Raw genomic sequence first — 20,231 nt, 5'->3', positions numbered from 1 at the left:
TAAATTAATTAAATTTCGGACGTATATATTTCAATATATTTGTGTATATAATATGGCCACACGATTGTCTATATTATATATACATATATTATTCAATACGCCTTTTCTTAAATTATTCTTTTTATTTTCGACTTTATTTTAGAACTAAAAATCTGTAATTTAAATTTACAATAAAAATGTATGCTGATGTATGTATACATTTATTTGGCATACGACATGTGAAAATAGAAGCGACCCAATTATTCATTGTTCTAATGAGAAAATATAAAGCTATTGTGTGTGTGTGTTTTTTAAGTTTAACTCCTATTTTATAATATATTATATAGTAATTATGTTATAGTTCATGGTGTTTACGTAGTAGTTTGACCGATACACGCATTCGGAGTTTTCGGCAATAATTAATATTAATTGTGGGTTGTGTAATACGGCGGCAGTAACTATAATAATAGTAACAATTTCGGGTTGAAAGAACGGCAGGTGCGAATAAGGTGCCTGGGTGTCGGACTTTCGTTCACCAACACAAAGTATACTGGTCAGACGATACTGTTGCTATGATGACATTTCAGCACACGGTAGTTCAATGAGTACGGGTGTTACGAATATTCTTGATTATTGCATAATATTGATATGAATCGATACGGTAAATCGTAATTAAAAGTGATTTCAAAAATTATATTTTTGATATTGAAATCATATAATCATATCTATATATTATAAATATCAAACACGAACAATGACATTATAATATAATATAACGATGACGATGCACTTTTATTATTATTTTACGAGGCCTACATCGTGTCTATTTTATTTTGTACTAACCACGATACGCTTCGTCTTATTATATGTTTTGAATTGTTCCATTTAAAATGCTCATGGTGTTAATAGGTAATCAGGCGTTTTATACTAGTTAACAGCCAGGTAGGTACTTACAATAAGATCACACATTATATACGTTGTTCATCAATTTCTTCACACATTTAAAAAAGCACGCGTTTTCGCGTATACTGCAACTCAAACGGCGACTAACCCGCATATAGAAAGCCAGTCGACTACAATGTGAACGTCTGAAAATCTTACCGTTGGCTGATAAAATTTAAGTAAATATCAAAAAGAAAATATAACAGTAAGTTATGATTTATGAATAAATAAGACCCATTATTAAACCTATTATATTAACGCAAGTGCTCATATAGTAAGTTGTAAAATGATACACATATATATTTTTTATTCGTTATTATTATTTTATTGTTGATGCATATAATATGTATGTTATGAGTATTTTGCGTCAACCTTTTTTTTGTATAATGCTAAATACTAAAAAGTTTTTCACACATACGCGAGCGCGAAATATTGCTGAATGATTGGAGAAACTTCATAGAGTTATAATAACCGTACCATATAGGTGGTAATGTAATTGTGTACTTTTGCCATATAATTCTAAAAAAATGTACGTACAATTTTAAATTTTATCGTTTCTGTAAAAATATGAAGTATAAATTTTAACAATACGCCAATTATTAATGACCGACACGTATGATTGCACATTTTGCAGTACAATACGTGAATAAAATCGCACCCATTACTTGGGTGCGCGCGCGCGCGAAGGAACTATAGGTTATAGAGCCATAAGAATATCGACTGACTATAGGTAGATGGTTGTTACATCACTCGTACTAGTATACATTTTTGTGTTGCTGAATAATGCAATAAATTTGCACTGTAGACCTTTCTGTTATTTAAAACGATTCAAATAATCATAAATTCTGCTATGTAATATTATGTGTGTGAATAGTGTGAATATAGAGATACGTATAGTAGAAATATAATGTTGTACATGTACTATACAGTGGTTGATACGAAGTATGAATATCTATGCGAGAACGGTATGTAAGCGTTTACATAAAACTCACCAAAGACTATCTACGTACTGATGTTTACAAAGCATATAAATATAATGTCTTATATAGCATTTGTGCTATAGAAGAGTTTTGTAGTTCGTTTATCGTAAACATAGAAAATTAGTTCAAAATCTAACACAAAAATGTAAGGTCATTTGTACGACTTAAATACATACAAAGTATACTTAAATATTGACATTGGTTTTAGAATAATTTTGTATATTCTAAAATAAATAGTACTACCTACATAATTCACGTAACTCGATAAATGTTCGTGCGTGTTGTAGAAATAGGTAAAGGTGACTTACATAAATATGTCGATCGCCATCAATGAATGTTTTAGATTATTTATAGTTAAAAAAACTAACGATACATCAAAAGCCAATCATTTTGTGTCCAGAATTTTAATGTGTTTGGATTTGCAAATAGGTACTTGGAAAACTCAATTATTATGAATCCGTTTTCGTGTAACCTAAAATTTTACTTAACCATATAGGTACCAAACTATATAAAGTTGATAATAGTATATTAACAAAAATGTATCTTTAAAATTGAGTTATTGATTGCTTTTAGAATAAAATAAATAGTTATATAAGTTTAAAGTTATTTTATTTATAGGAGTACCGAAACCTGAACAAGGAATTAAAAAGTGTATCTACACAGACAGGTTGTTTTAAATAAGTGAGTATAAAACTATAATATTATGTATAGAAGAAACCCAGCGGCCTATATAAAAATCTTCATTAATTCATTACAACAGTGACATTTTTATCCATATCATTATCATAGGACAATATGTCAACATATGCATTATCATATAAATAACGAAATCATTCTTTGGTTGAAAATTTGAAGTACTTGTTACACAACATGACTGTCGTAGTCTGATTAATAAGTTAATAATTGTTCGTACCTAGTCCATTAATAGTCACCGTTTTCGATTAATATTGCGGAGTAATTGAAAATCTATTGAAGCACACGATATTATAATAGATCACAAATAATAATATTTTGATTATAGTAAATGTTATGTATTATCAGATCATCGGTTATTGTCTCTGCGGAAATCGAATTTTCTGCTTTGAATATGCACCTCTTAATATTAACATACAAGTTAATAAACATAAAGATATAACTTATTATACTGCCCCACCGTTGTCATTCGAAATGTCGTGTACTGGCAGAAAGTATAAATAGCAGTTATACATAATATGCTTCCGAGATCATAAATTGACAAGTGCGCACTGTAATTACAAAAATACACGCTATGTTGATAATATACAACGCAAGTAAACACATATTATGTAATATAAACATTAAAATATAATATACCTAGAAAATGTATATTTTAATTTTACAGAATATTTTACATAACAACTTTCAACTGGGTAAATAATATGGAATCTTGAGAATAATAATAACCGTTAAACATTTAAATTGTATTATGGCTTTGTATAGTTTTGTATATAGGCAACTATTTAATTATATATAAATACATACATAGGTATACATAAAACTACTAGTAATTGATATTTCAAAATGTAAACGCTTAATGTATATTGTATATTATAAACTGCACTTAAATATGATTTTAGGTGGAATGATGAAGGGTGTCATACTGTGGGTGGTATATGTAAAAATTTGTCCCTACGGTTGAAAAAAATACCACCCAACACTTATCGTCATTTTGCAGTTATTCACCGTTTTAGGTCTATTACGTCGAGTACCAATATCGTTAATTGCAAAATGTATGACTGCGAATAAATGCAATGCGCACGTGAGCGTACGAGCATATAGCGTTAAGCTTTCGTTTGCAGGAAAAAACCAACTATAACGCGTACAGGCGAACCGTCTTCTATACATGTATTTATATAACCTCTAGACCATAGACGTGTAAGGCGTAGGCTCGTTTACAAACGAACATTTAACTCAACCCGTTATTATACATTAATAGTTTATTTTCATAAGAAATATTTTAACAACACGTATTGAACTAGTTATACATAGATAAATGTATGTTATGTTTAAATAGTGAAATGATTATGTCGTTTCGTGAAATATATAGGTAGGTAGGTATTTTTGAAACTTCCAAAATAAGACGATAAATCGTATAAATAATTTATAATTTAAGTAGATATTTTAAAAATTCCTCATATTAAAAATCTACTTTCCTTTTCTTTATTCTTTTTTAATTTACAATTATTTGAGGAATGGAAAATTATTTGCTTTTATCGTTAAATTGTTCTAGCTTAGAGTATTTTCGACGTACAAAGAGGCTTTTCGTTAAAACAATTACCGAAAAACAATCACGAAAGCGTCTAAAGGGAAGACTAACCGCGTTTAAAGTTCTACTCAAGGCTTGTTGAAGCGGATCTACTAGAACTAGAGGCACTTTTCGCATTCATTCGAACGAGTAAGTAATCAAAACAAATTTGGATAATTTATTGTTCAAGTCGATTTTAAATTACTAGAGGTACCTCGACACAACATGCGTCCATATAGTACGTCGCATGTACATTTCAATGGGGATAAGTATTTACTATCTATACAGGAATATATATGTGCAGTTTAATGATGAAACACGTGTATTGTATATATATATAGATTTTTATTATTGAGTGGATGAATTCAACACTGTAATAATTTAATTACACATATTATAATATTATTGTACGATTAAAGATTTTGAAATTTGCAACGGGCACATCAACTGCAGCAGCGATGTAGTCGGACGGATGGTCTGTCTTCGGCGAGTGAAATATTTTCAGAATCTGGAAAAAAAACGCAAAAGATATTATATCGAACTCGAACCAAAGGATTAGCGGGTGTGCGATTCGGTAAACTCGTATTTTTCAGGTGTCTGTGCTAGTTTTGGACGACTCAGATCGTCGCGGCAACACGTTACCGACTCGAGCCAACCGTACGTCCACCCCTCTCGCGTTTCGTGTCGTGTCATCAAACGGCATTTATGTCGGATTCAGTCGGCGTCAACCTGCCGCTTTGTAAATGTTGATGATCGAAAGTTAGACGATTCGAAACGACAACGGATGTAGGTATGTAAAAACACGACTCGACACACGGAGGGGGGGGGGTGCGATCGCGGTGCCGTTTTCGCTTACCATAATCGTGTCGTCAGTCCGCTCAGCGACGGTGGTAGTACACTGGGTGGGCTGGGGCGTAGACTGGGGCGCTGGCGACCACTGCGGGGTGAGAGATGCTGACGCTGGAGTAAGAAGTGGCGGCGGCTGGTGCGTGGTAGACGGCCGGTGCGTGGTAGACGGCTGGTGCGTGGTAGACGGCTGGTGCGTGGTACACGGACGGTGCGTGGTAGACGGCTGGTGCGTGGTAGACGGACGGCGCGTGGTAGACGGCCGGAGCGTGGTAGACGGCTGGGGCGTGGTATACTGACGGGGCGACGGCTGCGATGATCAAAAAACAGAATAATATGAAAAACACATGAATATAATAATATTATGCCGAGTTGAACGACGACAGGAGATCATCGTCGTGACGTTTAGAATACGTTTAAAAAACCATTGAGATTATGCAGTCGTCTGCTGTGACGAAGTATATAATATTTATTACATTTATTGATACGTATCGACGACGCCGAGACATGAATTAATACATATATACTTCTATCGCTGTCACATTAAATTACATAAGCGTAATATCGCCGTCGCAACTGTCAATAAAATGTTAATAACAACTATAACGACAGCGATGCGAGCGATGTCGCAGCTGTGACTCACCGTAGATGGCGCGTTTGTCCTTGACGGATTCGGACTTGTCGGCAGCGGGCTTGTCGGCGATTGGGGAAGCGACGGCGGCGGCTACGAGCACGAAGGCGATCAACACCTGGATTGGTGGCGACAAATACAAAAACAACAAATGTGAGATAATTCGATAGTAAAAAAATGAAAAAAAATATGCTACTGTGGTAAGACCCTCACTGTGAATTGCATGATGACGGTGATTGTTGTGGGTAATGTATATAATATATACGATTAAATTGGTTGAGGTGTGGTTGTCGTTTGTCGGAGACTTGGACGAGCTGTTGATGACTGATGACTTTGGACATCGGACGCACGGCTTTTATACTCGTCCGCGGCAGCTCAGCCCCCACCCGCCCACGACCTACCCTTCTCCGAGACGACCGGCCCGGCAGAACGATTTCGCAAAGTTGGACGAGATCGGCATGTCGTCGTCATCGCAGTCAACTCGACCACGGTCCCAAAACAGTAAAACGGGCACCGCACCCGGTCGGACACGGTAAACAACTGATTGTGGAGGAAAGAGTATTAATATGATGGGTAGGGGGGTGGCGAGGGTAGACAAGTCGGACTTCGTGAGGTCGCTTACACAATACGCCGATTATTGACGTTCGTCGACGTGAGTAGGCATACGATTGTAAAAATAAGTGTAATATCGATACGATGACCGTCTTAGCGATATTGTATTATTATTGTGATAATGGCGACGTTATTGTACGGGCGCGGGCGACCTCGGACCGATGAACGTCTTTCGGCCCGTCACCATGGCAGGACCGACAATGGGGCTCAAGCAGCGGCTGCAGTCGCGCAACGCCGGTCGGACCGCGGACGCCGCGTCCGTTTGCGCCTCTATACATACAAGTGACTTGGCGCATCGATCACATTTTGTACACACGACGAGTCACTGCAAATACGAAATCATATTGGGTAATCGAGCGAAATATGTTAATGGTTTTTTTGTGATTTCAATAGGGGGTTATTTTATTTTTGCAATCACGGTTATTGCGATTTTCATGATAATTTGAAAGTAAATAATATTACTAATTACTTATTAAATGTATCTCAAAATAATGTGGAAGTGTATGTACTAAGTCATCGATATTACATAACTCCACTAACGAAGTAATTCGTTGGGCGGACTCCGATAACGGTTATATTATTCACTCGACCCGTTTTTTAAAACATAATAATCTCTATGATACCTATATACACAGTTTTTATGGTTTTTTTTTTAATTGCAATTTTTTTTTGTTATTATTATTCTGTTTTTCAAACAGAAAACATTAATTTTTCCATTTAAAACTCGTTAAGAGTTAAAAGTGCAGTAATTAATTGTCGTGAGGTATGAATTGATTCGCCACTATTTAAGACATTTTAAACGTTTATTATATAATAATATTGATCTAAAAATGAATATATTTTATACATATACAATTGGTATTTTAATATTTATCATATATTTTTGATAGAATGAATACTCCAGTAAAATAATAAATTAAATAAAACAAATGATAACGAATGAAAAATAGGTATATAATCTAAAACATCGGATAGCCGTATAATCACCATTGTAAAATAAATCAATTATGAAAAATATTTTTGTATAGGATTATAAATAATATTGTTCAAAGATTTCAAGAAACCTATCATGGGTAAATAATTAGCCTCTATTTATTTATTGTTATTTGTCTATTGGTATTCAATTTCGCCGTATGCAATGTATTTATATTATAATAAAAATCAGTCAATGATGGTCGTTTTATGTTTATGCCAATATTTTTCGTTTCATTTGAAATTATAATTTTTTTCTCCATCTACGTCTTTATCTGCTTTTGACAACGAACATAAAGTTTAATTAATTTAAATTTTAAACAATTACCGTATTTAATTATTCTGTCAAAGGAATAGTTTAGTTTGTTGTAAATCTATTATAATCATATGTATTTAAGCTGTTCAAAGCGTGTACGGAAATAAAATGTCATCAAGGATTGCATTACTAACAAAGTATAATAAGCAAAAAAAGTTTAAAAAAATATATATTTTAAATATTACGTGGGTATGTAAAGATTTTACGAAAAGGTTAATAATATTTTAATGTATAAGTAGGTACAATATAGTTACGGCCACCATAATATTATTTTTGATCATGTTCTAAATAAGAGACTTTAAAAACTCTACACATGTAAATAGGTACTTTTAATCTTTTAGTCGTCCTGTTATTTTAAAATACAACCAGATATACAACTACTCTCGTATTTTACACTGATACATGTACTACGTAATCTGGAACATTACACGTGGCTAAACATTACCTATACAATTACTTGAAATATATAAAATTGTGATGGAAATTCGCAATTTGTATTTTACAGAAAACAATAACTGTATTCAGCACTATTATATAATTATGTATTTGTTTTACTTTTTTATTTAAATGTAGGTATGTTTTATTTTGAAATAATATACCGAGAAGTCAAGATATATAAACATATCGGTTATGTAACTGGCCAAAAATATGTGTACCTAGACATAGAGATTTCAGTATACATTGACGACTATCATTATTATTTATTGATCTTTTATTTATTTTTAACTTTGTATATTATAAACTAAACATTATATGTACATGAAGTATTCGTAAAAATATTTTTTTAAATTAAATATAGTGTTTTAATGTCTATTAGCAGAGATAAACCGTCAACTGCAATGACATTGGATCAAATTTTGAAGACTGCATTAATAGTTAATCGACCATCACCAAAGTTGCACAAAGAACTAATGAGTGAAATAATTAAGGGTTAGCTAAGTCATATTAAATATGTGTTATCACTTACCCGATAATCGATAATTATAATAGGTGTGTGTCTAAAAAAGACGGTTCGGCTTGCTCCAAAAAAGCAAGACGTTTCCAACGAATTATCGATGATTTTGAGAAGACGTATAGCATTTGAATTATCGAGTTCAAGTAACGAAAGTTTATGCAACAGTCAATCAGATGATTGGAATATACATTATGATAATTGATTGTTTTTAATTCCGTTTTATTTGTATAAAATAAGTATTTTTTTTAAATGTTTTTATGATATATTTTTTTTAAGGTAGAAATATTCGAGAAACTTCAAGAGCATAGATTATTCGATGAAATAAGTCAAAATGGATTTGTTTACAATAGTCAATAATATAGCTTAATAGAAATTTAATTCATCTAGGCAGTATAAAAATAAATTTTTCTAAGTAAATAAAAAAATAAAAATAAAAATCATTTTAAATTTATTATAATGATATCTTATAAAAGTAGGTCAGCGCATTTCGGTGGTGGATGTTTGTCCATCGTCCCATCGGTCCTCGGACAGGATAGTGTAATTTTACTGCAGGTATTCGATTTGAATGCAATATGATTGCATTCGATAAAAAATGATTCTGAGCGGACGAGGGGATCTTTTTTATTTAATTTTATTCGTTTCTATGGTGATAAACAAAGCCGTTATTATTTTATATTACATAATCGTGAAGTTGTACATTTTTTCTCGATTTTATTTTGAGTATCATTTCGAAAATCGAAAAATGACCACCTCTCTAAAGTACCAGCTCAAGAACATTACCTTTCAGAAAATATGCTACACTTGTACTTTTGAGCAAGTTTAGGGGGGAAAAAAGAGTGTACAGAATAAAAAAGAAATACACATCATTGTAAAACCAATACATTCCTCGCTCTGCTCAGAATCTAAAACTAGAATTCATTATAAATAAAAAATTTGAAATTCAATTTTAATTTAATTTTTTTTTCAGTTGTGATTATTATTATAATATTTACTAAAAACTAAGTTATATGATATTAATAATTTGTACCGTGTCAAATACTATGCATATCGAGAAAAAATATTTATCACCTATACTGGAATGTCGAAAAAAATTACCCAATAACCTAATCTAATAGTGAAATATTGCAATATAATATTTTACTGGTAAACTTTAAAATAAGAAAACTTTCGATGGTTTTAAATGATGCCATATTTCTTGATAATATTACAATTTAAAATATTAAATTTTGTATGAAAAATACCATGTCTATAACATTCATCTAAGATTAGCACATGTTGATTGACTGCTAAACAACAAAGTTAATATAACTTTAAAACCATCCCATGCTCAGAAAATAAAAAACTTATATACTTAATTCATCATCAAAAAAGAAAAAATGGTTTCAACCTTTATTATCATCCCAATTTTTGCATACGACCTTGTTATTTTATTACTGTCATCATTAATATTAAAATATAAAAATTGGTTTGAAATTATTTTACAAAATTTAATTGTACATTGATAAATTGATAAAATAAGTAAATAAACAAGTGTATACATTCATTCGACATTAAATCAATGTTATTGTATGACTAGGATATTATACTACTAATTTTCATCAAATAAAGTCTAGTAATATTAATGGTATCTTAAAATAGTATTTTCATTAATCAATCTATTATAATTCTAAAACCGTTTTATTTTTAGTTAAACTAAAGTATTGATTTTTTGTATCATATTTAATATTTATTGAATTTAAAATTATAGTATTGTGTACATACAATTTATCTTGCTTATAGTTCAATTTATTATTATAAATTTATTTCATAATAAAAGTATACATATTTTTATGTTATCATAAATAAGTGGCTAGGTATCTATAGTTTATGGTTAAGAGTTCAAATTGACGCAATTTATCAACATTAATTAGTAAAATACTTATATAGCATACGGCTATTCTCTATATTATAGGATATTATGTATTTGATGACATAAAATTATATTAAAAATATAGATTTCTTTGCAGATAATTTTAATTAACAGTTATTTAATAGTGGAACTTTTATTATTTCACCAATAAATAAATATTGATGTAAAATATATAAAGTTTTACAAAATTTTGAAATTAAAAGTTCAAATTAACTACTTAAATATTTTACTTTAATATTAATTTATAATTTAAAGTAATAGATATGACATCTCTCCCTTTGTAGATTGATGTAAAAATTCTTAAAAGCATTACATTTTTGACCTTATATAATATTATAATAAAGATGTAATATTTTTATAAAATAAAAAAAATGTGTATAAAATATAATTATGTAACGAAAAATACTACGAAATAATACGATAACTCATCGTTAGTGTGAAATACCTTAACTTAATAATAATTAATAACTTAATTACGTACTAGCTACACTTCAATTTACGTTTTAACACTATCATTAGATTCTTATCATCTAAATATTGAAATACTTATAAGTAATAAGTCTATAAAACAAGTATAATTATACTCGTTCTATATTTGTTTTTCATTCCTACGAGTATAAGTACAATTGATAATTTATTTATTTATTCATTTATAAATGGGTTGAAACCAATTTAAAATATTTAAAAACTAATTACAATATTTTGACAATACAATAATTGAAATAAATCACAACGGTAACGTTTGGTAACAGTAATAATCAAATTTTGTTCTGTAAAAATAAAAATTGAAAACCTGAACGGTTATTTATGATAAAAATAATTGTTTTTTATGTAAATAATATTTTTTTCGTTTACTCGAGTATTTATCGAGTTGAATTAGTTTTACAAATTATACTGTCCGGGACGAGTGGACTTGCCGATTTCGAATTGAATAACACTCGGAGATAACCTAATGTCTATAGCATAATAATGCGTATAATTGGTATTATAGAATATATACGGTTGTGTACCTAACCCAATACTATACACAGCTGACTCTTCTTGGGCGCGGGCGTTATGCTCAGCGTGACGAAATCTGACGAGAACGGGGAAACAGTGCAATAATAATAATAATAATAATAATAATAATATAATATTAGTATACGGGTGTACATGGCCGGTCGCGTTTGTATAGCCTTGTCCGGTTGATATAAGACCTATAAACGGTTTTCCTGACACCGAAAGATCCATGTCAAGTGCCAAGTGCTCGGTCCGACGAAATCGGTGCGATATATGTAGGTACATAACAAGTTCGAATACACAAACACACACATGGAAAATAGGTATATATTACATATTATTATTATACAGGGTGATTCACCGTGTATACTCCCCCTCCTTTTTTTTCTATTTTATAATGAATGTATTTAAGAACTGATTTTTGGGATTTTTGAAAATTGAAATACTACTATAATAGTATAATATAATCGAGTGTCATTTTTTCGAATACTTATATTTTTATAATCTTAAAATTCATTATTTTTCAACGGGAAATAAGAATCACCATTTTCCTGTACATTTTTTAATACGGTATTTTTTTTTTTTTTTGAAAATTTTGTGACATCTAGATCAATCGAAAGTCTATAAATATTTACTATATATTTTTAAATGAATACAAGTATGCAGGTGTTTGAAAAATTTCAAAAATTTTTTATTTAAATAACGAATTTTAAAAAAAATAATAATAATCCGAACATGCGTATTGCTTAGTAAACCACTCTGTATAATATGAACTACACTCTGCCGTTGCCTACATTTCGAATACCGGTAATTCAATGTGTGCACGATGCTCGTATCATGTATGTATAGAATTAGATTTAGATATAGGTATGCACACATATAATATGCAGCAGCTATTAGGTCTATAATAATGACAACCACGAACATGGTTGGCGTTTAATAACCGTATTATTATATGTTGTTGCGACAACCCGCGGCGAGCGGTTGTCAATGGTATGCCGCGTTTCAACAGTGTTTCGTGTTTGCAATATTATGCGTGAACCACAATATCACGGTTATCATAATATTAATATACACCTGTTATTACATCAAAGAAGAATCTGGACGACGTCAACTTTTTAGATGTCAAAGGTGTGTGTACCAGTGGATCCGGCCGATTTTTGACACCGTACAATTTATATTGCGTCAATACCAACCCGTCATTACTCGTGTTTAGCCGCTGTTAACGGGAAAATTGAGTACCTATTAACGAGCTTATAAGTTAAAGGTTGTTTTTCCTTCGAGTTAATTAACTGACTTTTGAAATGTAGCTAATGAAGAACTACGGTAGATGAGTGACTTTTTTTAAGTTACAACGATACGACTTGATGTGATTAAAGACTATAAAATACAGATTTACGAGTATTTTAAACGTGACAGGGTTGTTCAAAAATCTTTAATTTACTATGATTATAATAATAATACAATTGAATACGTTGCTTTTTATTTCAGCCTGACAAAATTAATTAAATGGAATTAAAAACAGAGAAATGTATTATTATTTATCTGTATTTTAATTATTTGATAAAGTTAGAATATTTTGCTCTATGACTGATTACGACTATGATTTTTGTACCAAAATACTCACGTTAGTGAAAATAAGTTCTGTTTTCGGATCATATAGTGTTGAATGTATTACTTGAATTTGAAAGTTGAGACTAATGTAAGCCATTGTAAACTTTAATGCATTTGTAATGGGGAAAAAAATATCACATAGTAAGCATTATAATTCATAATAAACAATACCTACTAAACTTCTAGTTATTTTTTTAAAAACGTTATCTTAATTTAGTTCCTTTTCTATAATTTCCAATATTAAAAAAGAAAACATAAAATTCAACTAAAACTAGTTTTAAAAAAAAAATAATAATAATATATCATCCAGCCTTGAATACTAACAACATTGTCATACCTTATGTGTTAATAATTACTAGCAAATTCCTCGCATTTTTTATGAATTTATATTTAATTAATCGTCATTGCCAACTTATTAATATTGATCGAAATAAACTAGCTTTTTTTTTTTTTTTTAAAAAAAAAACTACTTCAAATAGCCATAAGTTCTTTTTTTTATATAGGTAGGCATTCCAAATATTTAATTCTTGAATTTGCTGCATAAGCATTCCAACATTTACTGAAATATAAGTGTAAATCATCTACTATAATAATTATTACAATTACTATGATAAACATTAAGTAAAATAAATTAAAATGTTACTACAGGTATTTGTCTAAAATACATAGTGTAAAATATTAAGGTGCTTGTATGAAAATGAAATTTGTTGGTTCCAAAGTAAAAATTAATTTCCCAAGTTATACCAATAAAAGTTATTACATTAATTTACATAAATGGTTCATAACTGTGAAATAAATCATTAATAATTCGTGCTTACTACTTAATAGTGTTGTATCAGCAAGAACTTTATCCGGGAAAGTAAATTTTAACGGTAAGACTACAAACATTGTAAAAGGCAAAATTATGACTAAATGTTTTGAATTAAATGCACAAGACGTACTTGACATTTCGAACAAATTGCCGATGACGATGATGTGGATAATCAATCAAAAAAATGTCCATACGTCTGTTACCCCAACCATATTATTCTATCTTTATTGTATTGCCTATGACTATCCGTTTTCTCGGCCACCTGTATACACGACAATGAAAACTAGATTGTGAGCTATTGTGAAGAAAGCAAATAAAAACTTTCAATTATTATGTCGTTTTTTCTTGTATCACGTCCCGGTAATTATTATGGGTATGGCATCTGTTCAAGTGCGCCTGTTTGTAACTCAAGAGGCCATGTGTAATCGCCATTTACAGAAATCATGACCTAAACTGAAAACATTTCGTAATACTGACGGTGAAATTTATTAAAAAGTATATACATTAATAAAGAAAATTATATAATTAAAGAAAAAATATTTTGAGAAATTCATAAAATATGACATCCAATAGGCTTTAAATATATATATAAAAGTCATGCAGCCACGGATTTATGATAATTTACCACACAAGAAATAAGTACCTACTTGAACAAATAAATTAATTATCCTTTAGAGATCCAATTAAAAATCAAGTAGGTCTAAGTTTATTATAGCATTTAATATTTTAAATACATTTATTCACTCTTATAGACTATGTAAATATTATGAATAATTATATTGCATACATAATATAATAATGTACCTAAAATCAATTTTAAAATAATTTGATTTTTAATTATCTAGAACAATACTTACATTACAATTGTTATGTATTTATAATTTTGGTTATTTTGGTTGAATATATAATTCGTAAAACTTTTCAGTTATAAAATTCAATACATATAATATATAAATATATTTTATCATTTTTAAATAATAAATATATATTTTTGTTTTACTTTTAAGTTAAAAATTACGACCCTAGTACAATAAAATTCAAATTGAATACATATGTCAAATTATTATATTCTATTTTAGTTTTTTATTTATTACTTTTAAGGCTTTTTAAAAATAAATAATTTTGTTTTAGCCTTTCAGAGAATAAGTTTGGTTTACATGTAATTTTACATAGGTTCAGAAATAGGTACAACAAAGATTATTTTAAAGGTTGCAACAGACATTTGCACACTGTACTATGTAGAAGTATAATAGACAATAATATAAAAATGCGGATGTCGTAGTCGCATAGACGCTTTTCGTTATAATCGATTATTGTAAAGATTACATGTAAAAAGAATACTATGAAAAATTGTATTTGGCTGTTTTAGAATCTGAAAATTACCATAGGGTGAATGTATATTGATTTTACAACGATATGTGTTTATTTATTTATATATAATATGTGTGTCAGTCATCACCTTCTAAGGCACTTAAATGCTTAGATCTTCAACTTTAAAGTTAGTTTCCGGTATCAAATTGGATTTACTTGATACTTTATAGTGCTTTAAAAATGTTCAGGAAAAAATAAGAATATTTAAATAAAATTACTAGTCTTTAAAAAAAATCAATTGCTTTTATTTTCCAAGTAGACTTAACATTTTCACCAAATATCTATATAATGTTATACGAAATAATATTAGAATAATTACTATCCAACTAATAACATGATATATGTTTTTGATAGGAATTAGTGCAGTCAACTGTGTATTAATAATAGAAAAATAAATTATTACGAATATAATGTATAAATGTGTATAATTATGTTAAATATAATGTAAAATAAAATATCCTTGGAAGTATATAGGCTAATATATAGTGTCTCCGCTGAGAATCGTTTAGAACTGTATACAATGACTTATCATTGAATTCAAATTTAACACATCGATTACAGTGACCTACTCAACGATTAAATAATATTTACAAATAAATAGCAGAGTGAGTTCTTTTTTGATTGCTTTTAATTATAATTCTTTATGATAAAATGATTTATTTTTTTTCTTGAATGTAAAATCACAAATCAAGTACACATATTAAACTTTAGAATTTTCAGCTATATAAGTATAAACTACCTATAACTTTTTTCTGAGGCTATTATTATAAAACGTAATTTAATGTTTATTTATGATTTATAAGTCAAACGATTAAAAATGATTATTATGTAATTAAATAACTATATGGCTTTTACTAGGATTTATAATGTGTTTTGTTTTAATCTTATAGTTTTTATACTCCCACCAAATGATTATTTATAAATGTATAATATTTATCGAAAAATTGATCCACATAGAAAATTATAATCGTTACACTATCTCTAATATTCAATATAGTAGTTTATCCAACGAATAATAATATTACCAAACTAAACATCACACTTTATCTTTACATAATATATTATATTGCATTATTGTAGAGTCCTTCAAGATTTATTCCTTATGATTTAACAGTGTGATTTTGAAAAAAAAAATAATTAATAAATAATAATTGAACATGGTTTGAGCCATTTTAGTTGGAGGATAAAACATTGTTTGAATAAAAAATATCGATTTAAGTTCCTAACGTATGTCCGTCCGTTTTTGACTTGGTAAATGGCTCGAAAAAATAGGACGACCGTTTTCCTGGTACCGTAAATCTACATAAAAGTATTGAAATATATATGACTGTAGATATCATGATATATTTATTTTATTGTATAATATATTGAGAAGGACTTTATCGATAAAATGACCGACTCACGAAGGAATATTGCCCACTACAGGTGGCTTTCCTTGTATTCTATCATTATTACTTCTATCATTGTTGTTTTCGTATCGGTTTTACTATATTTTATATGAATGCATTCGGTCGTCGGTGACAATGACCAATATCATTGACAATTTCATTTATACGAGTTATTATCGACAATAGTATATATACCTATGTATTATTGTATTATGTACGAACGAGATATTGTATAAGGTAGGTACACCACAAATATATATTAGTAATAATAATGTAACTCGTACAACAGTAATCCGATTGCCTGTCAGTTGCAGCAGGGCTGTCATTTTAATATTAGGTATTCGTTCACCTGGTTATATATAAAATCACTTCACGAGGCGCCGAAACTTGTTAAAACAGTATTTGAAATATTTAAGTGAATTATAATACACTATGTTACTTCAAACGATGGATTTTCTTGCTTAGATTTCTGGCAAAGCACGTAATTGTTGTGTATAATGGTTAAAAACGTGCACCGTTACAAAGTTCTGCTCGAAACGCATTCCAACGAAACTTTTTAATATGAGATATTCAACGCCAATCTTAAAAAATCAAAAAGTAAAATGTCTATACTATACTATATTTATATTTAAAATAGATGGTAATTTTTTTTACCTTGCTACCTTTATCTTTCCTCTTTGAATTTTTGTGATTTTCGAAATAAAAGTGATCAGTTACTAAACATAACTTTGCAAAACAATTGATCTTAAAAAAGTTATATCTTTTATCAAGCTATTTCGAAGCATTTATAATACATACTATAAAATAGAAAAAAATGTTTTAATACATTTATATAATAATTTCAAAAAATTATCCAGTTTATATAAATTATATAATATACTGTTATTATAATTTAGTGTATACCGCGTGTTGTAAAGTGAACTATGTGAATCATATACATATCTACATCTTCAGAACAGGTGGTGGTCCAATTAATTAATTAAAATAATAACATTATAACTTTCCGACAGCAACATTATTGGCGATGATTTATATCATTGGCAACCAGCTTTATAAAACATCGATGGCCACCCTTACAAAAAAAATAAATAAATAACAGTGTCGCTGAAATAATCTTTCGGCCCAATATAGAAGCCTTATAAGTTTATTTCGATTGGACCGCCTGAATGAACCGTTTTTATTTTCATCTCGGGTTTTATTTGTCCACAAAACCGAACACATTAATAAAATATAAGAAACAGTTGAAAATTTATACGAGTCAAGTAAATCCAATGAGCGTTTTTCATCATTATGTAATTTCTCGATATGACAGTGTAATAATATATTATCAATATTTATAACGATTCACTACTTTTGTTTTAACATCCGAATTTCCGAACATATCAGTTGTTATTGAATTGTTTACTAGCTTGACGTGAAAATTGAATAATAATAAATACAAGTAGAATATAATATTCTTATTGTGACTATATAATATATGCATATCGATGACATTGTTTTATCGTGTAATTCGAGCGTGTACCAATTATTTAAACACCGAAATCTGAAACCACAATATATTGTTCTACATAAATAACCAATAACGAATCAATTAGAATATGCATTTCTCGAATTACTATTAGATACCTTTTATATTATGCGTCTTGTACAATGTATACATTTAAATATGTTAAAAACTACATTCAATCTCCCTTAAATGCATTATCAATGATTTTTACAACTATAATATAACTATGTTTTGTTTGTAATAGTTGAAGCATAATATCTTACAAAAATAAGTAAATGCAATTTATATTTCATTATGCTATAATAATAATAATATATGTATGATATTATGATGTATATTAATATATAATAGATATTGTTTAATGTTGATTCAAAAGAAATAATATTTTTTTTCTCAGAACACAAATTCAGATGAATATTATAGACCATAAACCAAATTTATTTTAAAAACATCAGAAATTCAATAAATTTATTAATAATAAATAATAAATAATATTATTAACATTATTTTATTTTCATGAATAATTTAAATTATAAATATTTGATTTAATTGCCAACTATAGTTTATTTTAAAAGTTAAAGTTTTATTTTAAAGTTCTATAATTTCAATAGCTTAAACTGCTTAAAGTTTAGCTTATAAATTATGTTTGGCGCCGAAACATTTTAAGTTAATTAATTACGTACCCTGCATTATATTTTATTACTACATAAATATTACATAATATTATGTATTTAATATTTACTACTATCTAATAGATATTAAAATAAAAACCTATAATACAATAATTAAAGATTTCTTATTTCATATAAATTCTAAAGTAGCATGACCTACTTCTTTTTTGTTATGTTATGGTAGAAAAAATCTTTTGTGTACATAATTTATTTTTTTTCAAACATGGAAAATCATAGTCTTTGTATTTTTGTATTTAGAAATATAAAATGTAATAATAAGCTATTGACGAAAATGAATTAAAATTTATGAAATGAGAATATTAAATTAATTTTTAAAATTAAAAACTATATAGATAACAATAAAAATCACAGAAAACAATATTGTAAACACTTATTTAAAATTCTATCTATCTAAAAAAAATATATTCAATGTATACTATTGTGTCAAATTGTTGTTTGATATATTTACAAAATAGATGTTTGTTTATTAGTTCAAACTAATGTTCACTCATTATGGAATAGATCAATATAAAATATCAACCCTGAGTTTGAGTTTTTGAATAAATTTATGGTATTCTATAGAATAACATTATACTATCATTGTGTATTATTGTTGGACTTTAATGGCGTATTTTCTATTTAATAAGTAAAAGTTTGTTAATTTCAAATACATCTATAATCTTACCACAATACAAAATAATTTATACAGGGATTATTTTAGAATTATTTTATTATCATTTATGAAGTACTCATTATTTCAAAATTAACGTTTTTAAAAACATATCTATATTTTACATAGTTTTAACTAGTTTTAAGTAAAAACAAAATAAACATTTAAAAAAATAAATATATATTTTAATTTTTTTTAATTTTTATACAATAGCATACATTTTTAATCGTATATTCCAAAATAAAATATTATTCAGAGATTTTCATCAAATTTTGGACGAGTAGTTTATGAGTTATAGGTATTTAAATTTTAAAGTGAAAGAGTTGCTACCATTCATCATAACTTTAAATATCTACCTATTACTTATGTCCGATGTTTTATTTTTACACATTGTAATACTTCGTAGGTATAATATTCTGCTTTAGGTTATGAAATTAAAAGTGTGTGTTACCGTACAAAAAAGTAAAATACTTAAAAAATTATAATGATAAGAAAGTAAGAAAATACAATAATTTTTTTTTTTAATGTTTGTTTTTTTCTTTTTGTAATGAAATATTTTCAAAAATGACATTTTTATTTTAAATAATGAGTGATTTATGATGAAAGATCACATGGTTGACTTACATTCATAACCTTCGAAATCCATCTTCCACGGACGATCATAATATAATAAATAACAATCATTATTAAGGTTATATAAGTCTACATATCGTTTTTGCAAATACGTTTCAGTTCCTCTGCGGATAATTGTCAGCAGTATCACAATACACACTTTACGCGTATTATCACAGCTGC

The 20,231-nt window shown here is 28.4% G+C and overlaps 2 protein-coding genes and 1 long non-coding RNA gene across 3 annotated transcripts in view; 1 reads left to right on the top strand and 2 right to left on the bottom strand.

Annotated features, from left to right (window-relative positions):
• LOC114120902 (rhodopsin-like) overlaps positions 1-20,231 on the bottom strand; it is a 108,598-nt gene that overhangs the window by 85,283 nt on the left and 3,084 nt on the right. The gene's annotated exons all lie outside the window — the stretch shown is intronic.
• Positions 4,493-5,992, bottom strand: LOC114120903 (cuticle protein 65-like). Its single transcript, XM_027982990.2, has 4 exons — positions 5,855-5,992; positions 5,654-5,759; positions 5,021-5,320; positions 4,493-4,672 (listed from the first exon to the last, which is right to left on the bottom strand). The coding sequence occupies exons 1-3, from the start codon at positions 5,864-5,866 to the stop codon at positions 5,043-5,045; spliced, it is 396 nt and encodes a 131-aa protein (XP_027838791.2). The 5' UTR covers positions 5,867-5,992; the 3' UTR covers positions 4,493-4,672; positions 5,021-5,042.
• LOC126550735 (uncharacterized) lies at positions 8,216-8,746 on the top strand. Its single transcript, XR_007604782.1, has 2 exons — positions 8,216-8,471; positions 8,532-8,746. It is a non-coding gene; the product is annotated as an uncharacterized LOC126550735 (long non-coding RNA).

This window comes from Aphis gossypii, chromosome 3 (genome assembly GCF_020184175.1).
Source record: "Aphis gossypii isolate Hap1 chromosome 3, ASM2018417v2, whole genome shotgun sequence".
NCBI lineage: Eukaryota > Metazoa > Arthropoda > Insecta > Hemiptera > Aphididae > Aphis > Aphis gossypii.
The sequence above is the reverse complement of the archived record's forward strand: the minus strand, read 5'-3'. Positions and strand labels throughout refer to the sequence as shown.

Coding starts and splice junctions, on each gene's coding strand:
- LOC114120903 (XM_027982990.2), bottom strand. Junction 5,321..5,653: donor GGACAAACGCGCCATCTACG/GTGAGTCACAGC, acceptor TGATCATCGCAG/CCGTCGCCCCGTCAGTATAC.